This window comes from Carcharhinus amblyrhynchos, chromosome 9 (assembly GCF_965287045.1).
Source record: "Carcharhinus amblyrhynchos chromosome 9, sCarAmb.v2.hapA, whole genome shotgun sequence".
Taxonomy (NCBI): domain Eukaryota; kingdom Metazoa; phylum Chordata; class Chondrichthyes; order Carcharhiniformes; family Carcharhinidae; genus Carcharhinus; species Carcharhinus amblyrhynchos.
In genome coordinates this window covers 37,840,974-37,863,509 of record NC_137332.1, presented here as the reverse complement: position 1 = coordinate 37,863,509, position 22,536 = coordinate 37,840,974, and the positions used below count along the sequence as shown (strand labels likewise).

At 39.8% G+C, this 22,536-nt stretch overlaps 1 protein-coding gene across 1 annotated transcript in view; it reads right to left on the bottom strand.

Moving 5' to 3' along the window:
- The window catches only part of eps15 (epidermal growth factor receptor pathway substrate 15), a 139,732-nt gene that overhangs the window by 77,208 nt on the left and 39,988 nt on the right, over positions 1-22,536 (bottom strand). The window contains exons 3-11 of the mRNA XM_080195481.1: positions 19,449-19,538; positions 18,121-18,168; positions 17,884-17,979; positions 17,172-17,237; positions 16,627-16,752; positions 12,134-12,193; positions 5,612-5,812; positions 3,216-3,370; positions 2,017-2,167 (exon numbers count right to left, since the gene is read on the bottom strand). Of these exons, the coding sequence (XP_080051607.1) occupies positions 2,017-2,167; positions 3,216-3,370; positions 5,612-5,812; positions 12,134-12,193; positions 16,627-16,752; positions 17,172-17,237; positions 17,884-17,979; positions 18,121-18,168; positions 19,449-19,538 (993 nt within the window). The remainder of the gene's footprint in view (positions 1-2,016; positions 2,168-3,215; positions 3,371-5,611; positions 5,813-12,133; positions 12,194-16,626; positions 16,753-17,171; positions 17,238-17,883; positions 17,980-18,120; positions 18,169-19,448; positions 19,539-22,536) is intronic.

Here is a 22,536-nt window from a genome sequence, read left to right as displayed (position 1 = left end):
TATTAGTTACAAGTAGGCTTGCGTTAACATTGCAGTGAAGTTACTGTGAAAATCCCCAAGTCACCACACTCCGTCGCCTGTTGGGTACACTGAGGGAGAATTTAGCATGGCCAATGGGCCTAACCAGCATGTCTTTGGACTGTGGGAGGAAACCGGAGCACTGAGAGGAAACCCACACAGGCATGGGGAGAACATGCAAACTCCAATCAGACAGTGACCCAAGCTGGGAATTGAACCCAGGTCCCTGGTGCTGTGAGGCAGCAGTGCTAACCACTGAACAGTGAACCAGAACAATCTAAAATCACAAACAAAAACAGAGAAGGCAGTATTTTTCACTTGAATGGAGAAAGGCAAACTAATAATGCTGATGTCTTGGACAGTCCTCTTCTTCAGAAGATAAAGGGATGCATAAAATGTCATCAGAAAAAGAGGAGAGAAAGAGAATGGAGTGAATGGAAAATCCAAGCAAATGATACCACAATCACAAATGGAAAAGTTAATAAAATCAGTAAATGGTTAAATAATGCAAAAAAAATGCTTATAACTATGTATAGACAGATGGAAAACACAACAGGAAGTTATAACTCATGAAAGCAATGAGAAATTCAGCCTTGTAAAATGCAAAAAAAATGGACAAAACGGATGCAAACTGGAATTAAAATTGAATGATCAGAACAGCAGACAAGACCAAAGGAAAGTCCAAACAGGAATATGGAATTAAGTGAAGGTGAAGAGTAATCCCTTTGTTATGAAAGGAAGTGGTGAGAGTGCAAGCACTAGAAATGTACAATGTTCTGGCCAAATTTAGTACAAGCTTCAGAAACAGGGTTTGATGTTTCTGCTGGACATGCTAATACTTAATATTGATTGGAATAACATCAGTGCTTAACTGCAGCTGAATGACAGTGTTTTTATTATAATTTCAAATCTGTCTTGATTGACTTTTTTTAAAAAAATGCCACCATTCGTTGTCATTTTAAAGACAGCATTCATATATTAGCACGTTTCATATGTCTGTTACCATTTATTTTTTGTTTGAAAGTGCTTACTTTTATTAACATTTGTGACCCCAGTAACAATTGTGTTTTCTCTCCTCATTCTTTCTGATTCAAAGTGCTTATTTGTTCTTCAATATTCAGTTCTGAAGTGGGCAATCATTCAAAATGTTAACCAATCTTGCTCTTTTTGATGGATGGAGATTTGTTTTGAGTTCTCAGCAATTTTTTTATCATAATAAACTCACTATGAATACCATTTGTGCATCAAAATTCTATGATTCAAAAGGGTATGAAACAAATTAAGAGCAGCTAGCTCTCTTTAACATAGAGAATTAAAGACATGATGGATGGGACTATCGTGAGCTGTTTTATGTAGCCAGCAGAATCCAGGTCACATGTAAAAGCTCATAACAGCTCAACAAATCAACTTTAAAATTCTTATTCATCGAGAATTTTGCAATCTATATTGTTGCTGGAATCAGTTTTATAGCACATATCATATCAATTTCATATTTCTACTGATACACTTTTGAATGAGGCTTGTTTCTTCCATTTCCTGAAGCTGGAAGTATTCTTCAAGTATTTTCTAAGTAAATCTCCATTCATTTCATGGCTACTGAGCCTTGCATTATCTGGCAGGAAGGAAATGGTTAAGGGCAGAAGATTTACGAGTAGAGTGCATGAAACCACCATATGGCAAGAAGGGAGAATGTTATTGGAAGTAACAGTGGTTCACTAATTCACAATCACTTACATCAGTCATGCTATCACACACTTTCATAAATCAAAAGAAATATCACAAAATTAGAGTGGTAAGAATACAACGATACTTTAATTTGAATTGTTTTGGACATAACTAAATCACTACTCAGGTCAGTGCAGTTAGTTTTATTTCTCCTGAAAATGAAGCCAAGGGCCAATGTTGGAGCATGTAGTTCAGCCCACATCCTCCTCATAAGAACTGTTCAAAGCTGGTCACATCACTGCAATTCTAAAGTCATGCTAAAAAAAAAATTACCTTTTGTGCACTGTCAGAAGGGGGCATCATCTCTGCTGTGAGAGCCTGAGGTGGATCAACACCTTTAGTTATCTTCTGGTTTATTAAATGTAGTGCCAAAGCAAACTGCTCCTTTGAAAGCTTCCCACAATCATTTGTATCACATAGTGCCCTGCGAAAGCAGAAAATTGAGGCAACTCAACAGCTCTGCTGATTTGGATTAGATATGTAGAAATTAACTTAATTAGAATTTGGGTCATTTTACTTCCAGTTTCCACAGTTGAAAGATTCTTCCCACTTAGAAAGGAAAACAGAACTAGAGGGCACAGCCTCAAAATAAGGGGGGAGCAGTTTAGAATGGAGTTGAGGAGGAACTTCTTCACTCAAAGGGTGATGAATCTCTGGAATTCTCTGCCCATTGAAGTGGTGGAGGCTACCTTGTTGAATATATTTAAGTCATGGGTAGATAGATTTCTGATAAACAAGGGAATTGGGGATGGGGGGGTCTTTCAGCTAACAAGGGAATTAAGGGTTATGGGGAGAAAGCGGGAAAGTGGAACTGATCCACTTCAGATCAGCCATGATCTTATTGAATGACGGGGCAGGCTCAAAGGGCTAGATGGCCTACTCCTGCTCCTATTTTTTATGTTCTTAAACTGCAATAATATTTTGTCATGTTATTTTTACATTTATATTAAACTTGAAGTAATAAAAATAAACAGAATAACTGGGTTTGGCCAGCAATGGGCAAGGCCAGACTGTCAACGGCGGAGGGAGGAGGGGGGGTGCAACTGACAGGTCTGCGCTTGCGCAATAGCATCCTCCAGTGTGAGCAGCTGGTGTTCCAGTGACCACAGACTCTGTCCAGTCCTTCTACTGGCAGGAAGCAGATTGTGCAGCTTTTTTTTGCATTATGGCGCAAGATTTAATTTGTAGCCTTCAAAGAAAAAGATCGGATCAGAAACTTTTCTATTTTCACACTCATTTGGCACAAACCTTTTTTTGTAAGATCACCCCTATTAATACTAGGAATAGAGTTGATCATCTGGAAAGCTGAGATCATACCAGTTGAATATATCTTGAGAAACGTACAACTTTATTGAATAGCAATCAAGAACAGGTGCTTTCTTTTGCCCTTCTTAAGCTTAAGAGTAATCGGGCGAACTGCAGTGGATAGAAGTGATATCATGATTATCACTAAATTGATACTAAACACTTACCAGATATGAGCCAGTGTTGCTGGAGGAAGACCTGTGGTGAGGAAGATATCTTTGACCTCTACCCCAGAGACAAAACCATCCTGGTCTTTGTCAGTTTTCATGAAGATTTCATCATATTTTGTTTTGTCAGCTGGTGTTACAACCCATTTTACAGCCTGGAAAATAACACAAAGTAAAGTAATAAACTGCACCATAATTTTCAAAGTTCAGAAATCACACTTTATACAAAAGCAAAATGTTATGGATCCTGGAAATCTTAGTGCCAGAAATACTCAGCAGTTATAACAGTATCTGTGGAGAGAGAAACAGAGTTAATGATAACCTTTCGAAAGAAAAGGAAAGAGAGTAAGAGGTATGATACAAGGGCAGAGGTACAGAAAGCAGGGATGGAGGAGAACAAAAGAGAAGGTCTATGATCGGACGGGAGGCTAGGGGAGATTAAATGACAAAAGAGATGATGATGCAAGGCAAAAGGGGTGACAATGGGGCAAGCAAAGGTTCAAAATACAATTCTATAGGATATGTAAATATAATTTTACTTTGAATTATGAAATCTCAGTATACACATGCTAAATATGATATTTGAGTGGAGATTATTACAATGAAAGTAACCTCCTCATTTAGATAACATGATTTGACCTATTGTACCATGGATCATCAGCAATGTGTTAGTTCCAATTGTGTTTTGTACAAAAGATAATCGAGTTCTATTGGGTAAAAATTTAAATCAAGTGAATAGTGCCTGAAAGCAACAACATAAGTAGCAAGAAACCCTTCCTTTTATAATTTAAGACAAAAATGTGAGTCTATGACAAAAACAGCACATTGTTCTTTTACTACGTTGATTGCATGGCAAACAAGGTAACATTACTCAACCACTAACAGCAGGTTTTATGGCATTATAGTTGCCCACAGCATCTCTATGTATAAAAGTCTGCATGAGTGAATAAATAAGAGCATGCTCAGTTGTGATAACCCCCAGTTTTGAATAGTTGACGTAACATAAAGGGCAATTGAGGAAGAATAAATACTTGTGGAAGGAACAAGGATTACAGAGAGCTGTGGAACCACATTTCAGCACAAGAAGCAAGAGACATATCTTTATGAGCTAAAATCAATTCCTCAAATACCAAGGACTATGATCACACATAATTAACAGGTAACTATGTACAGGTGGAATGCATTGATTGGTTACATAAGCACATATAAAGACACAACAGTCACGTGCTCTTAACCTTAGGTCATCCAATGCAGAGGGGGCTAAGGAAGGAGGAGGACCTCTTTGTGAGCCTGCTTCTGGGTGTAGCCAAGTCAGCCATTAGTAGATCCAGGCAATGGACGGTTGAGATGGTCATCTGACCTGTCTGCCCCTCTGCTGCAACTATATTCACAGCCCACAGCCAGGTGGCCTTGGAAAAGAGCATGCAGTGTCCACCAACATGCTTCAGGCTTTCCATGCCCAGTGAGCTCCCTGAGGAGCTGGTGTGCGTCATCAGTTCTGGGAATGACATTCTGGTTTGATTTTGTAAGTTTCCTTTTAATGTTAGGTTTTTGACTACTTGTGGAAGGAACAAGGATTACAGAGACCTATGGAACCACATTTCAACGCAAGGAGCAAGAGAAGTAACTTTTTGTGCCAAAATAAATTCCTCAAATACCAAGTACTAAAATCATGCATACCTAATAGGCAAGTATTTGCAGGTGGAAGGCATTGATTGATTGGTTACACGTGCACATATAAAGAGACACGACAGTCACACACTCCTAACCTTCGGTCACCTGGTGCAGAAGGGTCTGTATAGGAACATTTCTGTTTAATTCACTGATTTTTGTTTTATTTGAGAGTATAAAGAGACATATATATACCTGTAATGTTTCACTCTTTGAATAAATGTATCCCAAGTAAAGACTGGCTTTGGATTCTTCCTTCACCAACTGGCTGTCAGGAATATAATAATACCCAGAGTCTTATAAATGTTATTGCCTACTTTCTTAATTAGTATTCTGCTTGAACTTTCCTAAATTGTGTTTCTTTTGGCAAATAATAGGAATTGAGGACTGTAAATCAGGTGGCAAAAGTCATCCAAATCAATGATTAACAAACCACCAGAAGTTGCTTATTGAATCAAAATAGAAATAATTTTCTGTCTCTAATTTTGAAGTAATGTCAGTCACTGAACACCAAAGTTAGAATAAATTTGCATATTGGAAGACCTCTATTTTCTGAAAGCAGCCAAGTGTGAACATACAAGCTTGTCAGAAATACACCCGACTACAACTTTACATTTGGGAGAGATGAGTCAGAATCTCTAGTGAACAGCACAATCAACAACATATTTTGTTAACATCAACAAATGAAAACAGGTATAAAGAGGAAACATTATTAAATGCGCTACCTGGACGACCGGCGTTTTAGACGGTAGAATTCCCACAGGAGGTAAGGATTGTCGGCTTTCCTTGGAAGAAGGCGGAGATGGAATGAGCGGCACTGAAGATGGAACACTGGCTTTTTTCCTCTTTGAAGGTGGTACTAAGGCAGGCGACAAGGAAAATGGCACAGGTTCCTTCTCAAGAGCACGATATACCAAGTACATAGCCTTTATTGGAGAAAAGTCAATATATTAAAAAAATTATACAGCAGTTCACAAAAATACTAAATGAAATACAGACTAATGAAGAAACACAGCTACGGCTGTAATCAGGACAACCGCCATATTTATACAGTGATGTCTAACTGGTACATCAGGGATAGGAATGGCAGAAAACGTGATCCATGAATAATTCCCTTAGTTTACTCCTGAGAAATGCTTGCACTTTCATCAGATGTCTTCAATATAAACTATTAATTAAAAGCCATACATTTTGCGGATTACAACAGGGTTGTTAGACAAACAAAGGGCAACACAGTAGCAGAATGGTTAGCATTGCTGCCTCACAGTGCGAGGGACCTAGGTTCTACTCCAGCCTTAGGTGACTGTAAGAAGCTTGCACATTCTCCTCGTCTCTGCATTGCTTTTCTCCCAGTACTCCGGTTTCCACCCACAGTCCAAAGATGTGCAAGTTAGGTGGACTGGCCTTGGTAAATGCACAGGGTTACAGGGAAAGGGCAGCGGGGTGGGCCTGGATAGGATGCTCTTTCAAAAAGTCAGTACTGACTTGATGGGCCGAGTGGCCTTTTTTCTGTATTGCCCACACTTACTTCACTGACACGTGTGTTGTGACCATCAAGTTATATTTCTGTAATGTGAATCTTGCCTGCTTTCATACATCCACGTAGGCAATTAAATGATCAACAAAGTTCAGGGAATAATCAATTATACTTCTAACAGTAAATTTCAGATTTCAGTGTGTTCCCTACAGCAATTATATGAGAGTTTAAGTCTCTTTTGCACCTTCTTACTGTTAATACATCAATGTGACAAGATCAGGGACAGCTGTGATATTCTACAAAATTGAATTGCCAGAATGTAGTCTAATCTGTTCCTAAAATCTCCAGAGGACATGTTCAGTCAGTGTAAAAATGGTTATATGGAATGACTGCAAAGCTCTAATCTTTAAATATTTTACTCTCAATTTAATGATATTTAATGCCCTGGATGTAATTTTCCATCTTGCTCTTGTGTAGCTGCCCATTATTTGGTTGTCTTCTGTGTACCCACATATAAATGTCAAAATAATCTATTTCAGGTATATCCAGGTGTGGTACAGAGAAAAGCAAAATATATTTTCTTTATTGGCTTCAGCCAAGTTTATCCTGGAATGTGCTGAGTAAGGTTGCCTATAACTTCTTCTTGAGTGTGGATGATTTCTTGAAGTGCATGGCCTCTAAATTATTTTGCATCATCACACATCAGCAGTAAAAGGGTTGATTTCTGTGCAACCTGGGTGGGGATTTTAAAATTTCTGCTTGGCCAGTGTAGTTGTTATAATTTAAAAGTGAATACTAGTCTGGAGATTATGGGAGGTGCTTTGTAAATATATCTCTCTTTTTCAATCAAAAGCACTCAGCTATCAAGTTAAGAATTGTCTTAGTGATGAAACTCCAGAGTACAATAGCATTGCAGTTATTTTACCGGACCATTGATTGCTGAGACATGAATGCTATTCTCACCAAAGCAGCTGGGAGGGGGTGGGGAATTTAAAACCAGTTCATTAATTAATAAATCTAGAATGCTAAGCTTATATCACTAATAATAACCAGGAAACTATAAGTTGTTGTAAAAAACCTATGGAGATCCTTCAGGGAAAGAAATTTGCCACCATTATCTGGTCAAGTCATTGATATTTAACTGCCCTCTGAAGTGGCCTAGTGACTCACTATCTGTATCAAAACTACTACGAGAAATTTTAAGAACAGAAGCTCTGGATGGAAATGGCCTAGCTACCTGTTCAATTATATCAGAAGTGCTATGAGAAATTTGAAGAATAAATATGCTAGATGGATGACAAATCAACCTAGGCACCAAATTTAGAGACAAAACGGCATGCCCAGCCTGCAAAGTCCTCTTCATTAATATCCAGGGGCTTGTGTCAAAAGTAAGGAAGATGAGTCAAACAACAAGCTAACATTATCATACACAGTGAATCATGCCTTTAAGCCAATGTCCCAGAGTCTCCATCATCATTCTTGGGTCAGATGGGCAAGTAAACCATCTGCTGATTACCCCTACTACACTCTCTTAGCTGATATACCTCCACATTGACCACCTCTTGCAAGAAGCACTAAGGATAGCAAGGGCACAAAACCACGAGTTTCTTGGTAGCATCACTACTAACCAAACTGGAAAGGTCCAGAAGAATATTTAAGGGCAGTACGATGGCACAGTGATTAGCATTTCTGCTTCGTAGCACCAGGGACTCGGGTTCAATTCCTGGTTTGGGTCACTGGATGTGTGGAGTTTGCGCATTCTCTCCATGTCTGCATGGGTTTCCTCCAACTGCTCTGGTTTCCTCCCATAGTCCAAAGATGTGTGGGTTAGGTGGATTGGCCATGCTAATTGCCCCTTAGTGTCAGGGGTTTAGTAGGGTAAATGCATGGGGTTATAGAGATAGGGCCTGGATGGGATTGCAGAGTCAATTGGCTGAATGGCCTCCTCCTGTATGGATGATTCTATAATTCTATGACATAGCTGCCAGACTGGGCCTGTGGTACATGGTGAGAGAACCAATACGATGAAATAAGTCTACCTGATCTTACCCTTACCCATCCATCTGTCAAGGATGCATCAGTCCCTGAGAGTACTGAAGGGTATAATGCTAAGTTTATAAATGAAGTGTCAAACTGGTGAAGCTACAACACAGGACTTTTATGCACGCTAAACAGCAGAAACTGCAAGCCATAGAAACAGCTGTGTGATCAATGTTCAAGTGCATTCTCACAAAGAAAGATCTAGACCTGACAAACATAAAATTTGCCATCTGGTCACAAATTGCAGGAAAATCACAAGCTTGCAATTTGAGGGAGCAGGGATGTAAATAAATTTGAATTTGAGGACTTTAAATTTAATACGCTGGGGGCTTGGTCAGCAAGTCTGCAGTGATGAGTTAGGCGGCAAGACCTACTACTGTAGAGAATGTGAGAGTGGGAGCACAGACCCTGAAGAGATAACAGATAGAGAGCCAGAAAGGAGAAACTGATTGCAGTGAGACAAAGGAGCCAACAAGAGTATCAATAGCATGAGGTAGGAGTGGAAGTGGTCAATGTTGCAAAGATAGAAATAAGCAGTCGTGGTGAACGTGAGGGTGTGGGATTTTAAGTTCAGCTCTGGACAAAAGTAATGACATGATGTTGTGTTTTCTGGCTCAATCTGAGCACATGGCCAGTGCAGAGGCAGTAGCATGAAGTAGGGATTATGGAAATTTGGTTGGTGGAAGAATATAAGCAGGAATGTTTCAGTCACTGGTGCAGACTCAATGTGCCAAATGGCCTCCTTCTGCACTGTAGGAATTCTATGGTTCTATGTACCACCTGCCCTTTTATCTCCTCTCTCCTCACCAAGGCTTTAAGTACTTCTTTCATGAGAAGCAGCAACTTCAATGTGCTTCTTTCAATCTAGTTCATAATGTTGTCTCCTCTACATGGGGGAGACCAAACTCAGACTGGGTGACCACTTTGTGAAATACCTCCATTCAACCACAAGCATGACTGGTCAGTGACCTGTCATTTTAATTGTCCAACTTGCTCTCATACTGACATTTCTTTCCCGGATTGACCGCAGTCTTCTAGTGAAGATCAACAAAAGTTCAAGGAACAGAAGCTCATCTTTCAAATAGGCACTTTATTACCTTCTGTACTCAACACTAAGTTCACCAATTTCAGATGATAATCTCAGCAGCCATGTTGTTTCCTTTTCTTTATGTGTTTCAGTTTTCCTTTTATTTTTTGCTTGCAGTCAACAGCACACCTGCTCAAGACAAATCTTCTGTTTCTTTTCTTGCTCTATCATCATTTGTCTTTCAATCTCTAGTCCTTCACACTATCCTTTCTTTCGTACTTGTCTCACCCACCATTTGCTCAGAACCGATGACATTTCTAACTTTGCCCAATTCTGATGAAAGGTCACAGATCTGAAATATTAACTCTGTTTCTACCTCCAGAGGTACGGTAACAAACTGCTCAGTATTTCCAGATTTTTATTTTAGATTTTCAGCATCTACAGTAATCTGCTGTTTAATGCTTGAATTTTATTATTGCAGTTTGGAGCTGCAGAAAATTCTTCTTCACTTAGAATCTGGTCCCAAATAGTTAGATAGTTATTGGCAGGTGTAGAAAAGAAAACAGTGGGAAGAGAGGTTACAATATAATTAATTCATTTCTAATTTAATAATAAATATTCCTTCATTTCCACTTCCATTAGAACAAAGGTACAATCCATAAAACTCAAATGCACTTCCAATTCTGTTAGCTTCTCCTAGCAGGCAAAAGTGCATGCTTATATTTGGCATCGACTAGCTATTCAGGTAATGCAATTTTAATCTTTAACTTCAAGAGTTGATGAATAATTTATGTGCAAACATCAGTGAATAAATATCCAAGTCAAAAGCTGTGAAATTTTATTTGAAAAACATATTCTCTTTCTCCTTCCATTTGGGCTCCAAAGTTTAGGATTATTTTTACTGCCAAAAATCAGGCAATGTGCATCATATAAGTTACGTCAACATGGGACATACAGCAAGCACCTGCTCACAGCATTTATGCCAACACACATACATTTATGGACCTAATTAATTTTCATTAAAAGTTTAGGAATTTCTTCAAATTCAAAGGCAAGTTTTTTTTTAAATCTGATTTGTTGCCTGGGAAAACAAAAGGTTTTTATGGAGAATATTAGCATAAATGAACTTTAATTAGTCTAATGAACAGGAGAGGCTAAGATTGGAACTTTGGGGCATTCATAAGTACAAGTGATGAAGCCATTGATAGAGATGTTACATTGAGACAGTAAAAGGGAAGTCATGTCAGGTCAGTGCCAGAGAGATGGCAGTAGAGGAGGATCATATTATCAAACAAGTCAGAAGTCAACTGTGAATAACGTATTTCCAGTCACAGTCATGTGTAACATTGTTACTGCTGACCAGAGCAGATTTTCAACAATGGTCGAAACCAGACTGAATAGATTCAAAAGCACATGCTCAGCCACTTCCCATTAATTGTGCTGAAACACTAAGTGATGAAATATATTATTTTTTTCTACAATACTCAATACAAATTAATGTTGGCCTAGACTTTTCAATAGAAATAACAGAGGCTAAGCGTATTCACCGTTTTTAAAGAGTCGATTAGGCAACAACCACCACAAAGTGCACATGTTCAATTAAACACAAAAATCAACAAGGGTCTAATTTGCCCTGCACCTCCAAAAATGTTCCAAAGTTGGCATCTCACCAATGCATTCCAACGTCAGAATAATGTTGGTGTTTTGAAATTTCAGTGTAGAACTAGAATCAAGTTATCCTATCCTATTACGTTCATGAACCAAAACCTAGTGGCACGGTATTTCAAATTTTGCGGTCAGTCCCAAGGAGCTGTCATCTCCTGTCCACACAAACCTGATACCAGAGAGATCATTTAAAGTTCAGGAGAACCAGACCATGAATTCCAGCCATAAAACAGAAGTGCTAGAATTTCACTGAATCTGTAAAGTGCAGAAAAAGGCCATTCAGCCCATCAGGTCTAAAATGAAAAGAATCCCACACTATCCTCATAACCTTGCATATTTGCCCTGCTAATCTCCTGACACTACGGGGCAATTTCGCTTAATCTCCTGACACTAAGTCTAATTCACACAACCTGCACATCTTTGGGACTGTGGGAGGAAACTGGAGCACCTGGAAGAAACCCATACAGACACAGAGGAGAATGTGTCACCCAAGGCTGTAATCAAACCCAATCCCTGGTGCTGTGAGGCAGCAGTGCTAACCACTGCGCTACCGATAAACTTGGAGAAAATACCACATCTCTGGATCAGGAGGCACTATAAATTAGCAGTTTGTTCTCTGATCGACATTAAAATTCTTAACTTCCCAATGTCAGAATAGTAGGTAACTGAATGATACAAACCACAGAGACCCCAAGTTCAATTTCACTTTGTGCTGCTTTAGCTACTCCTGCTTGAGATGGGGTTAAGGATGGTACAATTGGCCACATTATCCCAGATTGACAGAGTTCCTATTGCCTTCGTCATTCAAAGATCATTGTAGATGTGAGGACAGCATTGACATTATCATTTCTCGCAGTCCTTGACTACATTCCACCTGAAGACTGACCCAAGGATGTGACTATTTGAGTGAGATATCAGAGGCTATTTTAAAACTCAGTGTAGCCTTGTTACACAAGCTGTAAATGTTTATATATATAAGCATCAGCAGGCAGCCTGCTGCACCAAAACAGTTATCAGTACAATTAATTTGCAACTTACAACAGCAAATTCATCTCGATCTAATAATCCATCTCGATCAGTATCACTCAGGTCCCAGACCTAAAAGATAATAAAAGGTAAGGTAAGGCTTTAACGAGCTTAATACTGAACATTCTTTCTAACTTAAATTAGCCAGTATTTGCTCTCAGCTGCAAACAACGTCATGAGTTGCTGCCCACTGAATTGCTATGGAAATTTATACTCAAAACTTACAGTAATTAGAAAACTACGCCAGCACTTTGCCTTCTACAAGGGTCTGGAACCTGCACAAACGGGACAAGCAACACTCCTTAATAAATCAGATCAAAGGATTGTTTCTAAGCAACATAGGGGTTAATTATCCCATCCTGCTGAATTAATTTTTTAGCACAGCGGGCCAGGAGAATTGAACGTCGCTGATTCACGGCATTGCCACAAGTGTTCATGCTACACTTGTGTTTACACAGTAAAAAGTCTGACAACACCAGGTTTAAGTCCAACCGATTTATTTGATAGTACACTCACAAGCTTTCGGGTTAGTCCCTTCGTCAGGGGAATAGAGTGTTCTGGCCTCAGACAGAGCATATAACAGCACAGACAGTTTACAGATCACTGATTAGAATGCGAATCTTTACACCTAACCTGCTGTTCAAGTCCTAAAGTGGTCAACCACTTTAAGACTTGAACAGCAGGTTAGGTGTAAAGATTTGCATTCGAATCAGTAATCTGTAAACTGTCTGTGCTTTATATGCTCTGTCTGAGGCCAGAACTCTCCATTCACCTGACGAAGGGACTAACCCGAAAGCTTGTGAGTGTACTATCAAATAAATCGGTTGGACTTAAACCTGGTGTTGTCAGACTTTTTACTGTGTTTGCCCCAGTCCAACACCGGCACATCCACATCATGCACTTGTGTTTCCCAGGCTGTGTCTGCAGGGCACCAGAAATTGGCTGGGAGGATTCTCCGGACCTGCAGGCATCTCCCACCCTGCCAGGAGTATTTTCACTCCAGCAGGGTTCAGAGTAGCTCCCCATTAACGGGGAATTAGCAGCCTGCCCCCCCCAACCCCAATCGGAGGGGCAATCAGAGCCTCTCAGGGGTGGGGAGGTCAAACAGTGGGGAGTTGGTGCTCCCAGGCATGGGCAGCCTGGCAGTGTCAGCCTATGCCACCAGCACTGCCCAAGGCACAAAGTGCCCATATCCATGGAGCACCTTGGCACTGTCCATCAGGCATGGGCAGTGCCAAAGAATAGGGCATATTTGGGCAGGTCATGCTGGAGGCATGGCCTAGGGGGCAATCGGTGGGGGTGAGGCGGAATGCCACTACCACTCTGCATAAGGTTCGGTGGGAGCTGAAAGGAGGCCAGCGATGGCAGTGAGCTGGGGGATGGGGAGTTCATCACTGCTGGTGAACGGGGCTGGAGATCGGATTGGGCCAGGACTCGGGCGCGGTTTGGGGCTGGACAAAGGGCTGCGATCGTACCGTTGGGCGAGGGTGTTGGGGAGCAGTATTGCGATGGTCCCGGGCTGGCCAGCAGACAAGAGGATGATACCTCGGGGCCACTGTGCATGCGCAGAGGCCCACTTATTTCAGCCCCTCCAGTGTGAATAGACCCTGCTGGTGGCCTCTGCAGTGCACAAAATGTGGGATATTTTAGTGTGAACTCCCACTGAAAAAACCAGCATTATTCATTCCAGTTTTCCCATAAGTTTGACACTTAGAATTTTTTTGGGAATATCACCCCCACAGAATCTGAACCAGGAAGTAGCAGTTAGAATAGTTAATTCAATATCATATCAGGTATAGCAAGTGAAATAGAGGGAAAGAAAGATGGGATAAAGTGTGAGAGATAAATGAGACAAAGAAAAATTAAATTAATTTTTTGTAGATCTCCAACAACAATTAAATTCTGAAGAAACAACTCTCCACACTTAATTTTCAGTGTCTGGGAGGTAATTTAGTAACAAATTCAGACTTATCACATCATTAGAAATTTACTTACACTGGAATGAGTAAGCCCTAACTTTTTGTGACAGGTTTTGTAGATACAAAATACTAGAAATGCATGAATGCACATACCAAGAACAAGAGTGAAAGGTTAGGTCTCTTTTCTCTCAAGAAGGCTTGGGGACTACGTAATAGTAATTTTGCAAATTATGAAAGGTTTTGATCAGAGCTGATACAGAGACAATGTTTCCTCTTGTGGTGAGGATCAAGAGGCCATCAATTGTAAGACAGTCACCAAGAAATCCATTAGGGAACTCGGTATGCTCTAACGTAAAAGTATTTTAAGGCATTGTTGCAGATGCAGAGCTCTACCTCAGAAAAGAAATCTAAGGGAACAGGTACTCAAGAAGCTTGATACCATTCAGGACAGCGCAGCCCACTTGACTGGCACCCCATCACCACCAACTCACAATTCAGCATTGTTTATTATATATATGAGGCTCTGCAGCAACTCGTCAAGCCTCATTCAATATTGTCTAGAAATACAAGTGCAGCAGACAAATGGAAATACCACCACCTGCAAGTTCCTTCCAAGTCACACGCCATGCAGGCTTGAAATTGTACTGCCATTCCTTCACTGTGGTTGGATTGAAATCCTGGAATTCCCTCCCCGAGTGTATTGTGGGGGTACCCACAGCGCTTTGACTGCCACTGTTCAAGAAGGAAGCTTACCAGCGCCTTCTCGGGGCAACTAGAGATAGGCAACAAATGCTGTCCTTTCCAGTGATAGATATTAAAAAAGTGTCCTCTATGTAAATCAAAAATATTTCACACATAAAAGGTTCAAGAATTCTGGAATAGGCGCAGCAGGTTAAAATTTGGTCTCACTTTCTGCTGGTGTTAATACTGCAAAATGTGAATTAAAATCAGGATAAGATACCTCTTACAAAAGGACCTCACACAACAAGGCTTTAGTCCAATCAGAATCTGATATCAAAGTGTGGTAGCATGGCCCCACTAATGGGGCATTGCCCGAGGGTCATGTGATTGTGCCGGACCTTATGGAACGTTGAGGCAGGAAGCTGAGCTGATTGGGTGCAAGGGTGTCTAACCCAGGTCGGGGAGGGTCCTCAGTTGGAGCCAGGGACGTATGTTGTACGCATACATTTTGCAGTATTAACACCAGCAGAAAGTGAGACCGAATTTTAACCTGCTGCGCCTATTCCAGAATTCTTGAACCTTTTATGTGTGAAATATTTTTGATTTACATAGAGGACACTTTTTTAATATCTATCACTGGCAAGGACAGCATTTGTTGCCTATCTCTAGTTGCCCCGAGAAGTTGCAAAGTTTAACCTGTCTGATCTTTTTATTGTAAATACTTATTTATCATTGGCAATAAAACCTTTATTACTTTGAGCCACATCGGGTTATCCTCAATTTATTACACCAAGATACACTGCCAATTTTGCACTGATGCATATCTGAGCTCACTTCCAAACAGCATAATAGTGGCAGAGTTACGGTAGCTATAATTCTCCTCGTTCAGCTTCATTAATTTTCTCATGCACATACTGGCACTCATAAGAAACATGAAAGATACTGGAGGATAGAATGGAGCACACACCAATGGAACAATGGACAAAGGAGTTAAATTCTGGTGTGGCTATTTTCTACAACGAATATAAATTTCAACTTTTGCATATGACATGAAACTTGGAAGTGTAGCAAACAGAGTAGCAGATGAAATTCAATGCAGAAGAGTGCAGTCGGTAGGAAGAATGAAGGGGAAAAATACATGCTAAGTGGTGTAATTTTAAAGTGGATGGAAGAAAAAAGAAAGATTGAGGTCATTTGTGCACAAGTCTATGAAGATGGCAGGGCAAGTTAACAAAGCAGTAATGGGAACCTGTACATTATAAATAGCAGCATCAAGTACAAGAGCCAGAAAGCTATGCGAAACCTATATAAAATATTAACTGGGCTCCAGCTGGAATAATATGCCCAATTTGGACGCCACACTTTAAGGAAGCATGTGAATGATTCTGAGGGGGTACACGTGAGATTTACAAAAATGGTTCCGGGGATGACAAAATGCAGTTTCATGCATAGAGAGGTTGGTTTTAAATAGAGACGCTGAGAAGAGATTTGATAGAGGTGTTTCAAACCTCAAAGGATTTAGATAGAGCTAATAAAGAAAAATAGTTTCCAATGACTGAAGGTCGATAACCAGGGAGCAAAGGTTCAAAGTGGCTGGCAAAAGAAGCAGAGGCCAGGTGAGGAAAAGCATCTTCTTTTGCAATGAGTATTTAGGATTTGGAATGCACTGCTTGATAGAACAGACTCAAAATAGCCTTCAAATGGCAATTGGATAAATGTATGTAGGGTTATACCAGGAAAGAGCAGCAGCGTAGGACAAACTGAATTGCTCTTCAAAGAAGCCACTTAGATTTGTTAGCCTCCTTACGTGTGTACAGTTCTATGATTCTACAATAACAAGTAGCACATTTCAGCACAATTCTCTTTGGACTTTTGCACAATGTAATAGTATAGTATTGCTCTTACCCTTCCCAGAACATCCACAGGTAGCTTAGAATTGAGAAGCACAGGTTTCACTTTATCACCAGACAGGAAACCGTTCACAGGATTAAGGCTGTCAAAAATTATATCATACTTCGCCTTTTCTTCCAACTGCAGTTCATAAATTAGTACAGATGTGAATTAATAATTATAAACCAAAAACTCTCATTGCTTTACAAATGTCAACTTACATTCATAATTTTAACTTAAGTGATTTATAATGTTATGACTGAAAGCATTTAAAAGGACAACTTAATTCAAAAGTCTGATATTTCACATATAAAAACTCATCCTTAACTGTTTATAAATTTCTCAGTATTACGAATGGAATAATGGATGGAGTGGCTGAAAAATAATTAAAAACCTAATCACTGAATCCGCCTTTAAGTAATATATACTTAATGCATATGGGGCATTTAATTTTTAAAAATTATTCTGAGAAGATAGCCACATTCCATCTCCAATCGCAGATCTTTTATTGGATGGTCAAAAATCTCAAGAAAAGCACAGGTTAAAACTCAACATTGTACCTTCACAGCCCAGGGAACATCAGTAGGTGCTGAGCCACTAGCAGGTAATGGACTGTTCCTATCATTCTAAAAATAAAAAAATGACAAGGTTCATAAATAAGAATTATAGTGATCTTGGTGGAACAAAAGTCAAGGGAATAATATCCTCATTTTGTTCACAAAAATCAATCAATCTCATGACTCTCTTGCTTTAGCTCCTTGACGCATGGTTAGAATGTAAATCTGGAGAGGAACCCAAAAATCATGATGATTTAAAAAATATATTTTTGAGGGTAGGACGCAATGCAGGAGACAGGTGGGTGGGGCCGTGGGGGGGAAGACAGGAAGGCGGGGTGGAGAGAGGGGGGAGGGAGTCTCGGGCAGAGAGAGGGAGGCGGCGAGGCAGGGCAGAGGGAGGGAGGTGGCGAGGCAGGGCAGAGAGAGGGAGGTGGCGAGAGAAAAGGTAATGTTCTGAAACGTTGGGGTAGGGCAAAAAGATGGAGAGAGAGCAACATAAAGAAGGAAGGAAGGAGACAGACAAAAAAGGGAGTATCCATTCCGTCAGTTTGGGCTGTGTTTAAAAGCAGTACTCGGATACCAAACATTACTTACTGGATTAGTTCCCTTTTAAATGAAATGAAAACATTCTAGGCTGGATTCCTGAACTGCAGCCAAAAGTTCAAAACACTGCTGTTACTTCAGATCACAAACAATAAGAAATGAATTTACTTACAAATTTTGGTGCTGGGGCAGCAAGGTGTAAACTGCTGAGAGAGACTTCAAGCCCATTTTGTGCGCATCCTACAAGCCGTAAAGCAACAAAAAATTCCTGAAGGAAATAAAATGGACAAATAAACTGACTCACCACATGATCAAAACAGGTCAGCTGTAACAATTCTAAAGGTACATAAAATTGCAAAATAAATCCAGCAGCAGCAACAATTCTGAATTTGAAATCCAAAAAAAATACCTGTTTGTTTAAAAACCCTTTCCCATCCGCATCTGCTAAATCCCATATCTAAAAAATAAGCATTCAATAGATTAAAAACATTGCACATCTTCTTAGTACTTAATGATAATTCAGTTTATTGATTGGTATTCATAATTATATAACAGTATTCTGCAACCTTTGGAAAATTACAAAGTTCAGAAACAAAAAGGCAAAATTCAGTCAATGAATTTACCCACACATTTTATCCCAAAAACTAAGCATACGTTAGGCCATGTTATTTTTATTGCCTTTGACTTTAAGATCTTTATTAATCATCTGTATAAAGCTACAATCAGTATAAAACAGAGTAGGCTATCTTCAGATTAGTTCAGACATGATACGGCAGAGGATTATAAAAGGGCAATTATGATGCATTTCATAGAATCCCAACAGTGCAGAAGGAGGCCATTCAACTCAGCAAGTCTGCACCGACCACAATCCCATCCAGACCCAATTCCTGTAAGCCCACGTATTTACCCTGCCAATCCCCCTGACACTAGGGTCAATTTACCATGGCCAATCAGCCTAACCGGCACATCTTTGGACTTACAAATAACCTTATTATACTTCCTTAAACTAGCATTTGTAGTTTAAGGAAGTATAATAAGGCTACTATTGATTACACACAATAGCTATGCAGTCCAATTAAAAGTGAGGAAAATCTACATTCTTGTTACTTTGAAAAATAGAGCATTAAAATGTAAATTGGATAGTGAACAAACAGGGGTCGGGAAACAGAACTTCTGATAGTCCTCTCAGGGAAAATAATTATTCTTTGAATGGGGTAGAGTTAAACACAATAAAGAAAATTACAGCACAGGAACAGCCTCTTCGGCCCTCTAAGCCTGCACTGACCCTGCTGCCCAACTACACTAAAAGCCCCTGCCCTCCCAAGGACCATATCCCTCTGTTTCCAATGATCTGACAATCAGGGGATTTGATGTTCAAGTTCACAAAATGTTAAAAGCAACAACTCAAGTGGGAGATGGAACAAGAAAATCAAGTTTTGAATTCAACAGATTACTCAAAAAGAGCTATGATAGAATGATTGTAGGTAAAGCAGGTAGAAGAGAATAAAAGTAATCAAAATAAATTAGGGTAATGACAAATAGGTAACAAAATAAAGACTTAGAGGGGAAAATGGCAAGCAAAGTTTTCAAAAGGGTAACATTACAAAACTACAACTAGTTACTACAATGAATCATTTAGTTGTTCCAACATAATAGAAAGTACTCATTACATTAATCATGCATCAATGATTTAAGTTCAGCACAGGAACCAGAATGATAACAAAAAGGAAGCTGTACCTTTCCAAGCACTAGGTCAGATAGGCCAGATCTTTTTAAAAATGAGGCAGCTTCTGCCGCACCAACTCTCCCACCATTCACTGTATCAATCTGTAGAAATGTAGGACAAAACAATGCAAGTTCTAAGCATGGAATTGTTCTGCTCTATTCCACAAGCATGTTTAAAACAGAATGGGCCATGGTAGTATAAATGCTTGACTTGGAAAAAGCACCAAAACTAAGGCCGGGCACTCATCTTTATAAAGGCACTTTACAAAGTCAATAAACTGCAAAAAAAAATTGAGAAATAAAATGTTTAAAGGCGAATCACCACGAGTCACATTCACCCACTGGTCAGTACAGTTGCAGAATAATGTTCGATAAAGCCTTGTAAATCTCTTTCAAGACGTAATAGTTCTGAAGACTAAGTTTTTTTAAAATTTTTTATTCCATTCTTAAAGTTACAAGCCAATGCTCAGAATGGAATGAGCAAACACAAATCATTCCTTGCTTGCTCCAAAAATCAAATTCAAAAACCAATTGAATCCAATTCAAGATCCCCACAAAGGAGACAAATAAGAGCCAGGATGAGGCATGACATCCCATCTTGGGCTTAAAATTAGCCAAAAGAGGGGAGAAGAAAATAAAAACTGGATGGGAAGCGTAGTAAAAGGTAATAAAACACACACAGGCTCATTTAGCTGCAAATGTTTATAATGGAGAATGTGCCTTCTTGGAAGTCATTGGTCAGCAAAATAAATGCCAACTAAAACATATCATCCAAACTTAATTTAATGGAAGAACTTGAGAGATAAGAAATGCAAATGACATTCTTGTTTCTGAACATTTGAGACCGGGCATACTATACTGTTTTCAGGTAAATGTCAACTTATTTTCCAGAAGTCATCCCTTATTAGGGAAATCTGGGAAAACAAATGGCAAAGTCTTTGCCTGTCTGTACAGTTTTGAATGAATGTTGGAAACCCCTTACTAATCCCGAAAATGAAGGAAATTCAAAATAAGACTTTAGAACAGAAAAAAAAATGTTCAGTTCAAAGCAGTAACCAGAAACAGAAACAGTGAAAGAAAAAAATTGTGGCAATCATCCAACAAAGAACCAAAATACTGTCAGCAATTCCACAAGAGGCTACCATAAACTAAAACCAAATATTTTTCAATTATGGCCCCACCAAAAAAGATGCTGTAGACATTTTCTAGGGAAGAAAAATGCAGAAATTAGTTTATACTTAGATTTGTATAATTGCAAATAATTTTTAAAATTATTTTTGTGCCAGATAAACACTACAGTTCAAAGTACTCCAATATCCCAAGCAGCTATCCTTTATTTGCAAGCCTAGAGACTGCATATTCCAATGATATTTGACAGGGAAAGCCTTACAGCCAAGTCTAATCCTCTGTAGCCGCCCAATGGTGATATGCATGTGCAATCTCTAAAGGAGATCACTGACACTGATGAAAATTGAGAGCCTAAACTGAATTTGTTTGCTCTCCTTGGGTCATGCCATTCTAAAGGTCATCCAGGTGTCTTGACAACGATCAACTCAGAACATATCCTGGACCTTCTCTGTTTGTATAACTCATCAACTCTGTCAGGATGGGTGAGCCAAGAAGGAGCAGATGTCGGCCAAGTAAATGAACAAAGGGACAAAAAGCTGCTGTTCACAAACAGTAGATTTACCAGCATGCGTTCAAATATACCATCCACTTCCAAATGGTTAACTTTAGAATGAAACTGAAAGCAAATAATTAAAAGTTGGTTGCAATCCCAAAAATATTTACGTACATAAAGCAATTATTTCCTTACAAGTTAATAAATGATCACACAAAGCAATTGCAAGCATTGTCTTCTGCCCTTGTCCTTCTGGGTGGTAGTGGTCATGGACTTGGAAGGTGTTGTCTAAGAAGATTTGGTGAGCTCCTGCAGTGCATCCTGGTACATAGAGCTGCCACTCTGCATCAGTGGAAAAAGGAGTGCATGTTTGTGGATGAACTGCCAAGCAAGTGGGCTGCTTTGTCCTGAATGTGTCAAGCTCTTTTCTACAGATATAGCTCTTGGGGCTTAAGGGATATGGGGGAGGGGGAGTGGGGAAAATCAGAACATTGCATTTGATGATTAGCCATGATCAAAATGAATGGTGGAACAGACTCAAAGGGCTGAACAGCCTACTCTTGCATCTAGTTTCTAAGCTTTGTATATGTCGTTGGAGCTGCATTCATCCAGGCAAGCAGGGAGCATTCCATCCTTCCCCTGCCTCGTAAATAGTAGTCAGGAAGTAATTACTCACCATTGGATTCCTGGCCTCTGGCCTGGCTCCAATAGCCACAATATTTATATGGCTAGTCCAGTTCAGCTTCTGGTCAATGGTTACCCCTGGGATGTTGATACTGGGAGATTCAGTGATTGTAATGCCATTGAACATCAAGAGGCGGTGGTTAGATTCTCTTTTGTTGGAGATGGCCATTACCTGAGGTATGAATGTTATTTGCCACTTGTCAGCCAAAGCCTGGATATTGTCCAGATTTTGCTGCGTGTAGATATGGACTGTTTCAGTATCTGAGGAGTCACAAATGGTGCTGAATATTGTACAGTGTAGATGTGGGATGTACACAATTCAGTGTACATCCCACATCTTCTGACTGAAGGAAGGTCATTGATGAAGCAGCTGCAGATGGCTAGGCCTAGGATATTACCCTGAGGAACTCTTGCAGTGATGTCCTGGATCTGAGATGATTGACCTCCAACAACCACAACTACCTTCCTTTATGTTAGGTATGACTCCAACCAGCAGAGAGTTTCCTTTCTGATTTCAACTGACACCAGCTTTGCTAGAGCTCCTTAATGCTACACTCAGTCAAATGCTGCCTTGAAGATGAGGACAATCACTTTCACCTCACCTCTGAGTTCAGCTCTAAATGGGGAGCAACTAAGCATTGGGATGTCTTGTGGGCTGTTTCTAGCAAACACAAAGTGGTCAAATGGCCCTTTTTGGGCTATATATCACTGTGATACTTTTTCCTCAAATGTGATCAGCTAATTCATGACTGAGGTGCTACTGTTATTGAATTGGGGGAACTCTGTTATCCAAGC